At 43.1% G+C, this 15,993-nt stretch overlaps 1 protein-coding gene across 2 annotated transcripts in view; it reads right to left on the reverse strand.

Moving 5' to 3' along the window:
* Positions 1-15,993, reverse strand: part of ptk7b (protein tyrosine kinase 7b) — a 78,374-nt gene that overhangs the window by 23,345 nt on the left and 39,036 nt on the right. For both annotated transcript variants that reach the window (XM_083988091.1, XM_083988092.1), the window contains exon 2: positions 3,170-3,466. In XM_083988091.1, coding sequence (XP_083844217.1) covers positions 3,170-3,466 — 297 coding nt within the window. The remainder of the gene's footprint in view (positions 1-3,169; positions 3,467-15,993) is intronic.

Here is a 15,993-nt window from a genome sequence, read left to right on the forward strand (position 1 = left end):
GGCGCGTGTGTGCAAGTAAAGTAGCTCTGTGATTTTTTAAAGATTAAACGGGCGACGGGAACAAGTGGCCTGCTGGTGTGTTTCTACTGCGTGTCGGCCGCTCTACCTACGAGCCGTATGTGTCGCTGAATGTCAAAACACTGTCTGTCTGCATCTTGTTACTGAGAGTGGAGCGAAGCGTCGCCTCCAGGACCAACAAACACGCTGACAATAGTGATGCCTGAGCCCCCACGCATCTGCTGGACGCTATGGATACACCAGCGGCCGGGCGGGACAATAGGATGAAGTAGGGTGTGTGTGTGTGTTGGGGGAAAGAGGGGTGGTGGGGGGGGGGATAACCCTCTATTAGAGAAAACAGAGGGGGGATAATTACTCTGAATAACTCTCAACTGGCAGGATTTGCCCACCCACCATTGAGAGCAAGACAAATTAACTCTCTCTCTCTCTGTGCAAAGGGCGGGAGGGGGAGGGGCGACAAACTGCCCCTGTACAGTCCATGTACAGTACATATGGAATACCACCCCCACCCCACCCCACCCCTTCTTACAACCCACATTTACTACTACTACGCACGCAAACTAGCATACACATGAGTGCACGCACATACAAGATTAATGCCAGAGGGGTCTTTGCTCTAAAGCTGCGTGCGGCTTTATCGCCTGTTAAATGTATGTTGGCCAAATATGAGAACATCTGTCATAACATGGTCTGATCCACCTAAAGTGATCCATAGATGACCAGCCAACCTGCACATAACGAGGCACAGACAAAACGTGTTGATGTGCACAGACAGATGTGACGTTCAAAAGTGATTAGGGGCTGATTTACAGCCGTGTGCTACGTCACCCCGTCTGATTCTGAGATTTATGTATATGCTACTGTATAAATCACCTTGTTTAGGCTTGTTTGTGATCCACTCAAGCTTTTTGTCTTCTCATCAAACTGACACAAAGCGAATCGATCTCATCATTCCTGCAGAGCGTTAATGTTTGATGCCTTAAAAACACCATAACCGTTAATGGTTGCCTCTCTGCTCATTCATCACGTCTGCTTTATACACTGCACACACCCCTGCAGCACTGTCATGTCTGAAGAGAGAAAAATGTGTAGTGAGTGTAGCCTGCATCATGATCTGTGCTTAGGCTGGATTTGCCAAGAGACACTCCAGCAGCCTATTGCTGAGTGTCCTTGAAAAGCTACTTGACATAAAGCTCCATCATCATCACCGGCACAGACAGATGGGAGTCCATGCATGCAAACATATACATTTATTAACACCTGAAAATTATGAATTATCATGTGCATGGAATACATTAGATCTGATAATAAATTAACCAGCGGTAAGTAAGTTCATCACCATGTCTTTAATACACAGGTCCACTTTTACACTATAGTTTCCAGGAGCTGCTTTAAAAACCTTGGAGGTCTTTATAAAAGATTTATTAAATTCAAATCTGCATTCATTTATCTCTTAACCCATACGGGTATATGACAGATGGGGTAAACCTATAGGCATCAATTGCATATTTACACATCATCAACATTAGTATTCATGTGAAGTCTCCACAAACTCCTGTGGGAGATATCTGGCTCGTTAGATGCTAAATGCTCCTCTGTTTACCAGCTAGTCTGATTTTGTCTAACCGCTCCTTGGATTCATGTTTTTTGCATAAAACCGATGACTCATGTATCTAGACGTGATGAGAGGACCTTAACAGCAAAAAAGCGAGGTGGAAAACCAACAGACGTTATTAACACCTGCCAAAGTCGTCAGAACTGTCCCTGTGGTAGTTCCCGTTACTGTGGAGTCGACGTCTCTGGGACACGCGCACGCATTACAGATGCACGCAAACACACACACACCCGTTTACAATGTGAATACAATACCAGTCTCAGTCTTGTGGCTGGTAAAAGTTGATTTTTTTTTTAAATTAAAATTAATTCAGCACATTCCTTCCAATAAAATATGACTCTCTTACCAGTGCGTGGGAATGTTAATGACCTGGCGGATGATGCCGTTTATTCTGGGACAGTTCTTAAGAACTGGTGTTTCATGTCTGACTTGTTTTTTTTTCTTTTCTTCTTTTTAAATCTGTGGGAGTTTGTCAGTTGAGCTTTATTGACACACTATATCATGTTTAATTGCAACACATAAAAGCAGTTTCCCTCCGATCAGACGAGGTTTGGAAAACTGATGTGCTTCTTTGGTTAAAAACTTGAAATATGCAGAGTCGGTGGCTCAACATAACAGACCACAAATATCCACTATGGCGACACATCACAGAGCAAAGGTTAAACCTCGGCTCTCTTCCTCCGTCTGTCCCTCTCAGTTTATCTCTCAGTTTGCTACAGGAGGTCTGGGTACTCATCTGTTCTTGTAATCAGCCTTTGAACAAGTATCAGCACCACAAAAACAAAACCTCCCGGCTGACTGTGGCGAGAGAGGATGACATACTCCATAAGGACCTATTTTCACCCTTTTTTTTTTCCTGCCAAACTCCATGATTGTGAGAGACAAAGGCTTTTCTGTAACAACCGGTACCTGCGGGCCTTCCACAATACGCAAACAAGGTTGTTATTTATCCCAGACAGGGCTGTGCAGAATTCCCATGGCCTCCTCTGAAACTTAAGAGGGTAATCGAGTGCTTTGGTTTTGGGGCTAAACAATAAAATTAAGATACTTATGTGTGCCTTCCTCTAATGGGAAAAAATATCACAGAGTGACAGAGTGACAAAACCTGACATGAATAAAAAAGCTGCGGCAAAGGAGGGCGGTGTTAATCTAGAACTAGATAATTAGATAGCTAGAAGGTAAATTACACTGTTGAGTAATTTCCAGACAAAAGCCTTTTGAGGACATATGGGAAGAGAAGGGAAGGGAATGTTACGCAATGTAGAAAGAGAGAAAAAAAAGGATACAAGCAACAAGAAACACATGCTTGGTGGCACACATATCCAGTTTCCTTTGCAGAGAGGGAGATGAAGCCACAGAGAACAAGGCAACAAGGTGGAAACATTCCTGCAGCTCATACTACCTGTCATCTTACACTGCCACTTTTGTTTTGCTTTTTTGATCCAGAACCTGGATGCAGCCCCCTTTCACTCAGGAAACCAGACTTTTTTCTTTCTTTCTTTTTTTTTTTTTGAAGGCTTGAAATGCAACACTTACACTTGATATTGAAGGAGGCGTTGGTGGAGTGGAGCGACTCTCCTGTGACCGCGTTTAGCGCGACGCACTCAAAGTTTCCTGCGTCCAGCCGCCGGTCCACGGCGGTGAACTTGAGGTTGCTGCCCTCCTGGAAACGCCTCTCGCCGTTTCCCAGCGGCTGGCCGTTGTGGAGCCAGCTGTAGGCGATGTCGGCCGGATCGCTGACCTCGCAGCGGAGCATGGCGCTGCGGCCGTGCAAGGCATCCTGGGACTTGGGCTCCTTGGTGAACTGGATGGCAGCGGCCTGGATGGACAGAACTGGAAAGAAGGAGAGAGAGAGAGAGAGAGAGAGAGAGAGAGAAAAAAAAAGACAGAGAGGGGAAATTAAATGACAGAGGATTAGAATGGGGTTGCTGTTAACGTTTTACTGCTTTTTCCGTTCATTAAGTGTGTGCCATGGCGACCACTTAGGAATGTGATGTTTAGACAATACTGGCCGACTGTGAATTATTAAGTCGTAAAATTATCAAACGCAACACAGACAGAGAAAACACTTTTGCTCCCCGTTAGTGAGTCAGTCATGTGCCATCAGCTCAGTGAGACACAGCTCCTAAACAAGACACACACACACATCCTCACACACACTTTAATCTTTTATTTCCCCCCCTCATGATACTCTGAGCGAGCTTTGTGTGAGAGACGTGTTTTCTGCTCCAGTTACCCACATGTCACTGGAGGAAATGAGGAGAGTGTGACTTGCAGTAAACACAGAACGAATACTATTCAATTTTTCTACACAGTCACAGTACATTTGGTTCCCAATGTGGTTATAATGGTTCCTAATGCAGGAGCTCGCAGTGTGTGAGAAGAGGCAAAACCAGCGGGAAGAAAATGAAAAAGAGAAGAATGGAGTCACAGTGCTGTTCCCTAGTTCTGCATCTGCTCTCAGTTCCACATTACGAGGGATTTTCTGTTCACGTTTCATGTTGTTACTCTTTTTATTTTTAATGCAAGTCATCGATTGAACACGTGGTTGCATTTGGGTAGCAGTGTAATGGTCAACATCCATCAGCTCAACAATTAATCTTCATATTCAATGCTTCTGCAGACACACAGATGCCAGTTTTCACACTTGCTTATTGTGGCTCATTGTAATATGGCAAAGCATTCATCCCTGTCTGATGATTCCTGTGTGTACCTGCTGGAGAGGGACAAACCAACGGAAAAAAAACCCTCAACGTTCTGGAGGTTGTTTTAATTTCAGTTCAGTTCAAGCTGCTTCATGATTGCTGTTAATTAGAAAAATCGCAGCCTTTGGGTCTGATTGGCTGCTTCTAATTTTAACTCAACAGCTGCTCCATCTGCACAACCACCACATCGCTCTACTCATCAATGTCAGTCTCTATCTCCCTCTGCACAATGTTATCACACCTGATGTCAAGGTTTGTTATCATAAGGAACGGTCCTTTGCTGGAGTCGATTGAGCATAGTTACACCTGCATGAGAGAGAGTGTGTGTGTGTGTGTGTGTGTGTGTGTGTCTCTTCAGCGGTTCATGCAGGACTGGAGCCGAGTAAAAAGAGGATCTTTCAATAATGTTTAATCAAGACGCCGGTTGAAGATGAGCCAAGGTAATCCCTCCATCTTTGACCCTCCTCGTCCCGGCGCTCCTGTCCTTCTGCTGCCTGTCCATCTCTTCATCAGGCTCTCCTTTGTCTCAGCTGCAGGTGGTGAGCTGACAGACAGGCAGCCAAGAAGGCAGGTCAAACAAGACATCTAGAGAGGCTGTGGGTAGGCCAGGTGGGACATGTGCCTCAAATACCCTCTTAACTTACATTTCACAGTTAAGAGGTTTTGACACACACAAGTGTGTCTGATGGAGATGTGGGCCACTTTAAGTTGTGTTAGAGAGAAAAAAAAACTTCAGAAATACCTTTAACTGTTACAGACAAGGTGGGAAAGTAGATCAAAGTTAGCCTTAAACCATCAGAAAGTGACGAAGCTATGCAATACTGAGCTGATGCAGATCAGTGTCTGGTATTTTTAGTCTTTACATGCAAAAGTGACGTATGTAATTTAAGGTCAATAGTAAGATGCACTGATGACTACAATCACCATAAATGTTTTCCTACAGTGGGACGTAGTGATGTCACGATTACACACTGTCTTGGTACAATTATCGTCAGAGAAATAATCACGGTATTACAATTATCACTATTATTATGCATTTATTAATTTCACACAACACTATGTGTAAAATCAAATGTAGTCAAAATATAATTACATTACTCATTGTTTACACAAAATATTTCAAGTATTTATTATGTCATATAATATATGACCAATTATTTATCACCCAGAAGAAGTGTTTGAAATATTCAGGTCATAAATAGTTATTTATACCGAATGTTTACGTTTATTTCAATCGTTTTTTGTTTTGTTTTTGTTTTTAATTACAAATGCCAAGCTAAATTCCTACCAATTCAATGTTATGTACCTTTATTTTGGCACACATCTGCCCATATGGCTCCAAAATCATCTTTTTTGGAAAGTAACAGTACTTAGGAATCTTTATGATTAATTCATTGTGGCGTTTAATACCACGATTAATTGTGAAAACAAGTAATCATGACATCCCTAATCCACAGACATATCCAGTGGGCCACAGCTGCAGATCTGCATTTAAATAGTAATTAAAATATTCTGTTCTCATCAGCACAGAGAAACACTGAGGAGCAGAGGGAAGGGTGATGGGGACAGAGCGAGGGCAGCTATGAATTAACATCAAACTGACCCATGTTAGTGCAATGCTTCGGTGCTTCACACTGACTGCCCCTTACTGTTACTACCTTACTGTTTTCAATGGATGCACTTATTCCTTTTGCATATATGTGAACTTCAAGTGAAAACATTTAATAAAAGCTACAATCCTCTGGTTGGTTGTATTTTTATCGACCAGTTAAAAGAGCAAGGCATAGGGGAACAATGGCGCTGTGCTCTGTGTTATTATTTTTAGCCCGTCATGACCGTCATTTTTTTCTAATTTCACACATGTCTGGCGACCATGGGTGATCAATGGCTTGACAGCGTATGAGAGGTGACGGCCCTGTGGCCTTTCTCTCAGCTGTAAATACACTGTTGGAGAGAAATCTACAGACTGCAGAGGGAGTAAAATTTGCTGCCAGATGATTGGCTTTTACTTCACAGTATCGAGCCGAAATGTCTCGCATGATATAAAAACGTCACCTCTTAACCTCAATATGTGCCACCTGAGCTGTTGGGAACCATCTCACTCCATCTACACACTGACTTTATATCCAACTACAACTTCTCTTATTGTTATTTTTTATGCTCTGTCTCATGAGCTGACAGACTTACTGTTTAACTTACGATGACCAAAAGTGGTGTAAGGAGGTAATTTCAACATTAACTGGACAATTTTGCTGCTGTTCTCTGTTTTATATCATTATTAATTCATTATCTCTTGGTTTTGGATGCTCGATGTAGAGATGTCACACTTGCTCAAGGAAATATTTTGCTATTTTCTGACATTTTGAGACCAAACATTTTATGAATAGACACTAAAAATTGAGATTTATCGATTATAACACAACAGTCGCCACACTTCATAAATCATTCTTTCTTCATGTGAGCTGAGCTTCAGTGAGATTGCGCCACATGATTTATTGTGCAAAAGGATTGTTACAACTCCTCTCCTGTACAACCAAATGGTGTCGAACGATTCCCCCAAGAGGCTGTGAATTTGTTCCATCTGCGTAAAACTGGGATAAAAGGCAGCAGATGGGCTGGAAACACCAGCACAGTCATCCCCAACATCCACCTCAAACAATCTATCAAGTAATGTGCACAGACAGCGCTCTGCCTCCACGCCAGGCTTACAGCTGGGGTGCGAGGTAGCGTGCCAACTTCCATCACACTGAGCCTCCTCTGTGCGGCGATGTTACGAGCTCGGGCGGGGGCCGTGGCACGCAGTTGATGGTTTAATTTAAGATGCACGTTGACATATAGTGAGAGTTTGTGTGCCTGTGTATTTAGATCTGTGTACAGAAGACATGACTTCCGGGGAAAAGTCCCAGCAGAGACAGCGCAAGCAGATAAGGTGTTTTCACATACCACAGCATGACAGGCGGGAGAAAAAGGGGAGGAGGGGGTCGAGGGAGGCACAGTCAATCATATGTGAGAAAGTCTGCCAAGTTTACTGTAGTGAAGGTACCGTGACCTATATCTCTCACTCACTCTCACTGCAGCTCTGTCTCTTCAACGCTCTTATAAACAGATACACAAGGAGAGACTTCAAGGGTACACACACAACTAACTCCCCTTTACCACCACCACAGTCACTCAGCAACGCAAAATACAACTGAAGATGTTTCTGTCTGACCCAATCAATGCCTTTTGTGGAGTCACACAAGTGCTGGAGGGAGCGAGATGCTTGGATCTACACTGAGTGACATTTGAAAGATAAGCAGGGCAAACGCTATCCCAACTCCTGCTGAGGGCCCTTCAAAGTCAGAGTGGATGAAAGGGGAAAGTTAGAGATAACCGGGGAAACAAACAGCGTAAAACCAAGCAGCGACGGAGAGAGGGTGGCTCTTTACACAAAAACTCTTCAATGCAAAGAGTGAGGTATAGAAAGTGAAAACCCCTCTATGGCTGCACTAATACTGACATAAAAAATACAGTGACAGAATACAGAATGTAAAGGTGGAGTTTTTTACCACTTGTATGTGTGTGTGTGTAGAATGAGTATTTTCATTAAAAGGTATAATATGTAGGAATCACCCTCATCTAGCGGTGCGGTTGCATATCAGAACGCATTCTTGATGTTGCATTCACGTGAAATCGGGCAGACGTCAGACAGACAACAGACGCTGCATGTAATAGGATAAACAAGTGTCTATGTAAACAAGTGGTCCGCCAGCACGAGGCAAAACAATACAGGCATGACAATATGTTGTAGTATTGTTTACCTGACCCACGTTTTACCGTCTTTCTATCGTCGAATGAAATGACAGCCGGTTGGTTTGCCGACGGCCGTCTGCCTGACTGCACCTGAATGTAACGGTTCGGTGCTACGCCCACTTATGTATTTGAAACAACTTGTAACAACTCATTCTAAGGAACGAGAAAGCTTTCATTTGTATGCGGGTGTGATTCGACATCAGTGAAATATGTATTTATGAAAGCAATATTTGATTTTTGCTAATAAAAAGCCAAATAAGTTACATACTGGGGCTTTAAGAATAAGTTTAAATAGATCACATTTATTATTTTTAGTCTATAAAATATCAAAATGAAATAACTATTTTCAGCACTAATAAAGATTTTTTTTCTTCTTTTTTTTTTTTACCCAGAATGCTTCATGTGAAAGAGCATGATGTCTACTTGATAATTGATGTCATTGATATTTAACGTCAAATTGACGTCTTCAAATCAAAGCTGGGGAAGACTGTTACTCTGTCGCTCTTCAGGGAGCCTGTCTTTCTTTTCCTTTCTTCATAGATTGAGAAAAGCAGAAAAACAACATGGGTCCAGGGCTTTGATTCCAATCAATACGCACTTACCGAGAAAAGCTTACGAGAGGCAAGCCAATGCATGCACCCGATTGAGCAGTGATAGTTATTAAACATTAATAGCTGTGTAGACATAGTTGTTCTCAATAGTTTGACTTCTTAGGAGTTTGATCTGGGCAGCTGGAAATGAGTTGGAAGAGACAGAAAGTAGGTTAAAGACAGAGAGGGAATCTGCTGAGAGGGGTAAAATGTCTGCACACGGGGATTCTCCTCCTCAGCTTGCTGCACTGCCGACCCCATTAAGCCTGGCTCGGCTGTCAGGGCTGTCAGGTGGAAGTCGCCTTTAAGTCAGCCTGACAGCCTCAACCCACCATAATGGGCTCATCAGCGGCCCACGCCCCCCGTCTCTCTTTCTCTACTTCGTCTGCCGCCACCGGCAGGCAGCGGTGGCTGAACCCAATCATATTTCAAGAACAACTACACTGTACCTCCATATCAGCGTAGAGCCCAAGATACAGAGTGTGGGCTCAGAGAAAGACGGGTTGTACAGGGAGTCTAATCTCTCATCACATCTCATTAACATCATATTTCATCATTTTTCAGCTCTGCAAAAACTCACACGCACACACACGCTCAGCTCAGATCTGGGATCAGCTGTTGTTGGACTCAAAGTCAAAAATTTGTATTGACAACTACTAAATGAATCAACATCAACAGTAATGAAACTGGCCAGATTTATGATGACAACTTGTAGAAGTGAACCAAGCAGCAGAAGATAGATTAGTATAAGATAATATTTTTTATAATATATTTAATGTTTGCATGTTATTAGTATGTGTGTATGTGGGTGTGTACTGTATGTGTATGTGTGTATATTTGAACATGGGACTGAACAAGGTACACAAGAATGTCAGATTGAATTTGGAAGGAAAAGGAGGAGGCATAAATAAGTATTCACTTCCGCCTACTCATTTTTGACATGTCTATGTTATGTTGTTGTTTTAGTTTTCAGCAAGGTCTAAAACACTGATTGATGTTTGATAGAGATCGTCTGGTCGGGGAAATTGTGGCTGGCTAATTTTTCATGAATACAACTCCGTGGACTGTGTTCAATGGTGGTCTTGGTGTGGAAGTATTGTGCAGGCAGCCAACGCTGGGCAGATGTTAATCATAAACATCTAAAAGTCAGTCCAAGAAAAAACAAAAAGATGTTATCTTATCAGGAAGATCCTGTAATCTGCGCTCTCCATCTCCACCAGGTCACTACACACAGTAACAGCTGTTAATCTATGGAATAATATGGAGAATGATTTAAAAACATGCAGATAATGAGAAAATGTTAATAAAAAGATTTTGAATTAAAACCATAATCTCATAAAAAAAAAATCCAAAATAGATCAATTTATACAAGTTAGAGTAATGAGCTGTGATGTCTGCTATGCTGTAAAGCTGTTTTTCTTCTCGTTTTTAGTTTTATTATTATTCTTGTTTGTTGAAGGAAAAAAAATCTCTTTTTTCGACTCTGTTATTTGCTGATATTTGTATATTTTGAATATAACTTGATTTATAAACAGGGCAGGCAAAATAAGCTAAGCTTCAGCCTACAACTTTTCAGTCTAAATGTCTTTTTTGTTTTTTCTGTTTTTTTCTCTTTGTTGTCTTTAAAGACCTTGCCTGGCTGATGTATTCATGTGTGATCTAATTTCTATTGTAAAACGAGTTGACATGTCAAGACCGAAATAAACTAAACTAAACTAAAAACCACACCACATTATCTCAGACACCTTCTCTATACAAGTTGCAGCAGGGCCAGGGTGACGACAACCAGGGATGACACACATTACTGCGCTTCAAGAGGTTAAAGGGCGGGAGACGCCGGCGCTCGCACGGACGCAAACATCAGCACCCACAAACACTTGGCACCAGGCGCGCCCGGCCGCTGTGTGAGCTCAAATGGCCCCTATGTGTGTGTTTTAACAGCTTCTCTGTGGACCGTGTCGAAGTGAGGCAGCTGCTGTGAGATGTTTTGGAGCGAGAGGACGGCACCGCGAGGAATCCTGCAGTGGCAGCGATCAGCGCCGCTGACGGAGCGTGAGACAGTGACTGGAGCGTTCAACATGGCTGCTAACAGATATTTATCTCCACACCGGCTCAGCCTCTCTCTCTGAGACACAATTTCTACAGCAGACTCACGCATCAAACTCCTGCAGATTCCCATCAACCTTTGCTACCGACTGCGAGAGTTTAAAATCTGTTATGTATGAAAATAACACTATCATATGAGAATGTGACTATCATCTATAATCACTCTGTTTCCACCGCTCCCTCCTCTCTCCCAGGCTGCAAAATCTGCATAACCCAATTAAGGATAAGAGCAGCAAGACTCCAGATAGTATCAGCCCTCTTTGCTGTAACTGCTCACACAGACAACAAACAGTGCAACTTCAAAAGATTATCACAAGAAAAAAAAAAGGGAAAGGCACAGACACGATAAGAGCGCCTCTGATCAGATCAATTATTAACAACTTTGTGAGTTCACATAAGAGCTTAGCGTGATTTGGGGGAAGAATGAAACATCTTGTTTGGTTAACGTCAATCAGAAGGTCAGACAAAGGACAAACACATACTGGAAAAACATGTCATCAATTTTTTAAAATACAAAGGACTGGGTAGAGAGGAGCTCTGACGCAAACGCTCTCTTTGAAAGCATCTATTTCAGCAGCTGCTGTAGAGTAAACACGTCTCCTGCCTTCCAGCCAACTGTTTGAGGGAAAAAGTTGAGATTTTAAACTCAGACTGGATCCTCCTCTTCATGCTCCGGCTCAAGTAATGAGGGGATTAAAAAAAAAAAAAAAAAAGTACATTATTATTTCCAGCAATTTCAGCAATCGATGCAGATCGGGCTGCTTCACTGGAGTGCCAGGCTGTGATGATTGTCAGGTTGGCGTTTTCCAGAAAGAAGTCGATAACCATCTATCAAACTGCAAGCATTTTTTTTTTTAAAGGGATCCAGCAAAACCTCAGATGAAAAACTGTGATAGATTCATTCTCAGTTGTGTTTGCAGACCAAGATGTCTGGGAGATAAATTGGAGTGGAAATGAAGGGCAAAGCCATGGGAAGCACTGAAGCCTACTGAAAGAGCTTTCATGGCCTGTCAACAAACTACTGGGTGTGTGTGTGTGTGTGTGTGTGTGTTTTCCATTGACTGAGTAGCCTATCCTGGCTGTCTCTGTGAAACCTAGTTGGCAGAAGATCTTTCTTAAAACTGACAGGGTTTACAGTCTCATAAACACAGTGGAAAAAAACCCAGCAGAGTATGAAAAAGGTAACACGCCACATGATAAAATGTATCCTGATTTATTAAGACTGTGACGTGATGACAAATCACGACTCTAATTCCATCCACAACAAATAACGAGATAAATGTGTGCATGTCTGCATGAGTATTTATTTCACGGTGTTGAAATAAAACAAAAACATGAAGACAGAGAATTACACAGTTAAAAAAAACTGAAAAATGGAGCCCCATCTCAGATACTCACGTCAAATTGAGTTTATTTTTGCTAAACGTGCATTTTCATGCTTCACTGACCTCGCGGGCAGTATTTTCAACAATGCCGTGTGTCAGCAATAGTTTGGTATTTCCAATGTGACTCGCACAGAGAACTCACCAGTGCATGAAGCTGAGTTGTCGTCCAAACAAAGAGGTCAAGTTGCCTTATTTAGCTTGACAGCGGAGACGTTGAACAGGACGGAGTCAGACCAGGTACAATGTCTCTGTCAAACCATTGTAATGGAAGTGACAGCTTGGTTCACCACAGGCTGATCTCATTATTGACCTCTGAGGGCCTTGTAGACAACTGGGCGACTCTCTCCCAGGAAAACCAAGGTGCAACACAAAGGGACATGTATATTAAACTCTGAACTACAATTAGTTGTTAATTGATTGTTTTTATTATTGACTAATGTCGTTATTGAGTTAATTAATTAGTCATTTACTGGAACACAGTGCTTATTCCGTCATCAAGAGTCATCAACTCAGTCCCCAATTCACAGTGATATACTAACAAACCAACATTTTGAGAAGTTGGAACAAGATGTTTGGCATTTATACTTAATAAATGCCTGAAGCAATAGTTTGACAAGTATGTATTAGCTTTTTTGCTAAGAGTTAGATGAAAAGATAAATACTACTCTCATATCTGGATGTTAAAAGTGAAGGTACACCCAGCAGCCGAGCTTGGAACGGAGAAAACTAGCTACTCCAACTCTATGTTGAACCTCAGCCATTACAGAGGCACCCACACTATCAAACAGAAATGGATCAAAGTAATACAGAAGAATGAGTCCCTGCTGTCTCTTTCCATTATGTCCAAGAAAAGAAAGAAAGAACTGACCTCCGGTAGTATTTTTTTCTCTGTGGGGCATACATCAGCAGAGCACATCTCTGTGCTCATTCTGCTGCTTCTGATTGAAAACCATATTCAAAGCAGCAGAGCAGAGCCGCGGTGGCTTTTTACCGATGGCAGTGGTACGCATACCCGCTACCTTCATTCAATCACTGGCCGTATTGTAGCAGGTAATTGCAGTGTGGAGGGGTCGGACTCTGAAGAGTGACTTGCTCCTGTTCAATGAGGAGGTTGGTGCTCATTATAACAAACCTTACTGAGATCACTATCTGTTTAAACCCGTGTCTCTCCATCTTACCTCTGATGGCAGGGAGCGAGCTCTGCACCAAGGAGACAAAGACACCCATCCCCACCTTATTACCAGGCAACATTGGCATGGCAACCGGCATGCAACCTCTCCAGGTGGACCTGAATGCAACAGTGGAGTTTGTTTTTTTAGTTTGATCCCATTTTGATTAATTAACTCTTATAATTAGTTCCTCCATCACAAACCTAACACTGAAGCCATTGTATGTTTTCTGGATGACATTGATATATTTTTCTCAGAGCTACTTAAGCTTATGTCACCTCTGCTATACAGTTATGAAATACCCTCTCATGCCTCCCAACAAGCTGCTGCTTGCCCACACACAGCTGGGTTTATAGAGGATTGCTCCATATGGTCTCCATGGTAAGAAAAATAATAAAAACACTTATGTGACAGTGTGAGTTGGAGAGGAGGGAAGGGAGCGGAGGGAGAGGAGATAAGCACCGGTGCACTTATCTCTTAACAAGCGCACCGGGAGGAGGTCAACACCATCAAAGTGTTGGCTAGGCTCCACCCAAACTCTGCTCCAAATGTGTTTTAATAGGCCACCCATCCCTATGCTATTACCGCCTGATTTTTAGTCGTACTAGGAAGCCTGTGGCAGGCCTTAGGCTTGGACTGACGACTGGGACTAGTTTAGACCCCGAGGAGCACTAATAAGGATTTCCATTATATAGCCAGCAGGAAAGATACATAATCATAGCTCAGAGTTTAAAGAGGGAAACTCAACAGAGTCATTTTATAGCTTTGGATTTTGGAAAAAAGGTGTTTGTGTCTGAAAAGTCTAAGATTTCTGTTAAGAGACACACAGTTATATTTTTGTTCCAACTCCATGTCACATGTTTGTAGAAAGAGATGTCTATGCATCAAGGGATCGAGTCTTTTATCTCGTTGCTACAGTAATAGAACTTTAACATGGAGAATTACCCTGGCATCACATTGTCATGCTATTTCTTGATATTGTATGATGTGTACATGATGGTTCACGGAGACTGATCCGCTTGCTGTATGACAGATGAGGCTCCGGCACATGAAGATGAAGATGTGACCCTGATCTCACTTACCACCCCCCCCGCTGTTCTGTCCTTCTACACCAGCCTTCATACTGTCATGCTGCATCTAAAACAGACATGTGAGCATGGCCAACTCTCACCAATTTTCAACACCCACTCATAAAAGGCTGTTGAAACATAGGCAGCCTAATGCATCCCTGTGTAACCTACGCAGGGCTGAGGAACAAAACACGAGCTGACAAGGGAGGGGGGGGGGGGAGGGACGGAGGAACGAAAGACGCACTGATAAGAGGTTATACAATTTGTCTGGAACGCCCAAACGATGATGAAAAACCTTTGCAACGTCCACCGATCTGATCTTGGCCATGAAAGGAACCGTGGGTATTATTACCCATGGTGCACAGCAATCTGGAGCCACAGCCGTCCCCTGCAGCTGTGCTCTAGTGAGACAGAATGAATATGGGAGCAATTATTAGATTAAGACGGATTAGGCTTTGCTCAGGTAAGGTAGGCTGGGCCGCTCCTGTCTCTTTGGTCCTGAAAAACTGGGCACTAATCCAGTAATGAGACCACTTTTTAGAGGGAAAAGTGCCACGGTAGAGAATAAATGCCGCCATGTCTCGTACGTATGTTTAGTTTTTAAAAAAAATATACAACAAAGACTCCACACGCAGCAGACATGAAAGCCTAATGCAAACTGTTTACACAAGTAAGTGCTATAACTACCCTGTAGAGGGCATGTGCAAAACTTAACGGAGGATTTAGTATCAAACTACATATAAAGGAATACTAATGTCAAACATCTGGGGTCACACTCACAATATTTTTCCAGCATTATGAGCCAAAGATGGAAGATTAAGTCACAGTGGATCGGAGGAGCTCAGCAGTTTGCAGCCAGGCTAAACATACAAGTCTGATAGATGTTACAGAGCAGAGAGTCTGCTGGGTGAGGGGGGGGTGGGGGTGGGGGGGTCGGAGAAGTGAAGGTGGGCGCGGAGTTAAACCTTCCTGTGCAGGCCTGCAGATGCGGCCTCGACAGAGTAAAATGACAGATATGAGATAAAGCAGAGTTGGAAGGAGTGGGATGCTGTTTCCAACGCTGCTGCCTTGTGAAATATGATCTGTGAGGATGAACAACTCCGATGGATTAAACAGAGAGAAGAGGGAAAAATACCTCCAGTGCACATCCAGAGCCAAACAAGCAAGAGTTGGGACGGAAACTTACAGAGCAGCGGCAGCAGCAGCAGCAGCAGCAGCAATCACAGGACAATATGTCTCCAGAGTGACAGAGGCTGCATTTCGCATCAGTGGAGGTAATAAATGATGGCTCCCTCGCTCGCTCGCTCGCTCTCTCTGGCAGCAGATGGGCGCTGATTCCTTGGCTGCCAGTGTCGGCCTCTTCTCCGCAGGCGGCTCTGGCTAACGCCTGCACCTCAGCTATGTCCAGACCAGACTGCCAACCAGGAATGCGGTGGCACTCGACAATTCTTTGGCAAACTCCCCAGCATGGGGGAAAGTGAGGCGGGCAAGATAAGAATGAAGGCAGAAAAAAAATGGTAGAAAAAGAAAACAACTCCAGGAG

This window comes from Trachurus trachurus, assembly GCF_905171665.1.
Source record: "Trachurus trachurus genome assembly, chromosome: 15".
Taxonomy (NCBI): Eukaryota; Metazoa; Chordata; class Actinopteri; order Carangiformes; family Carangidae; genus Trachurus; species Trachurus trachurus.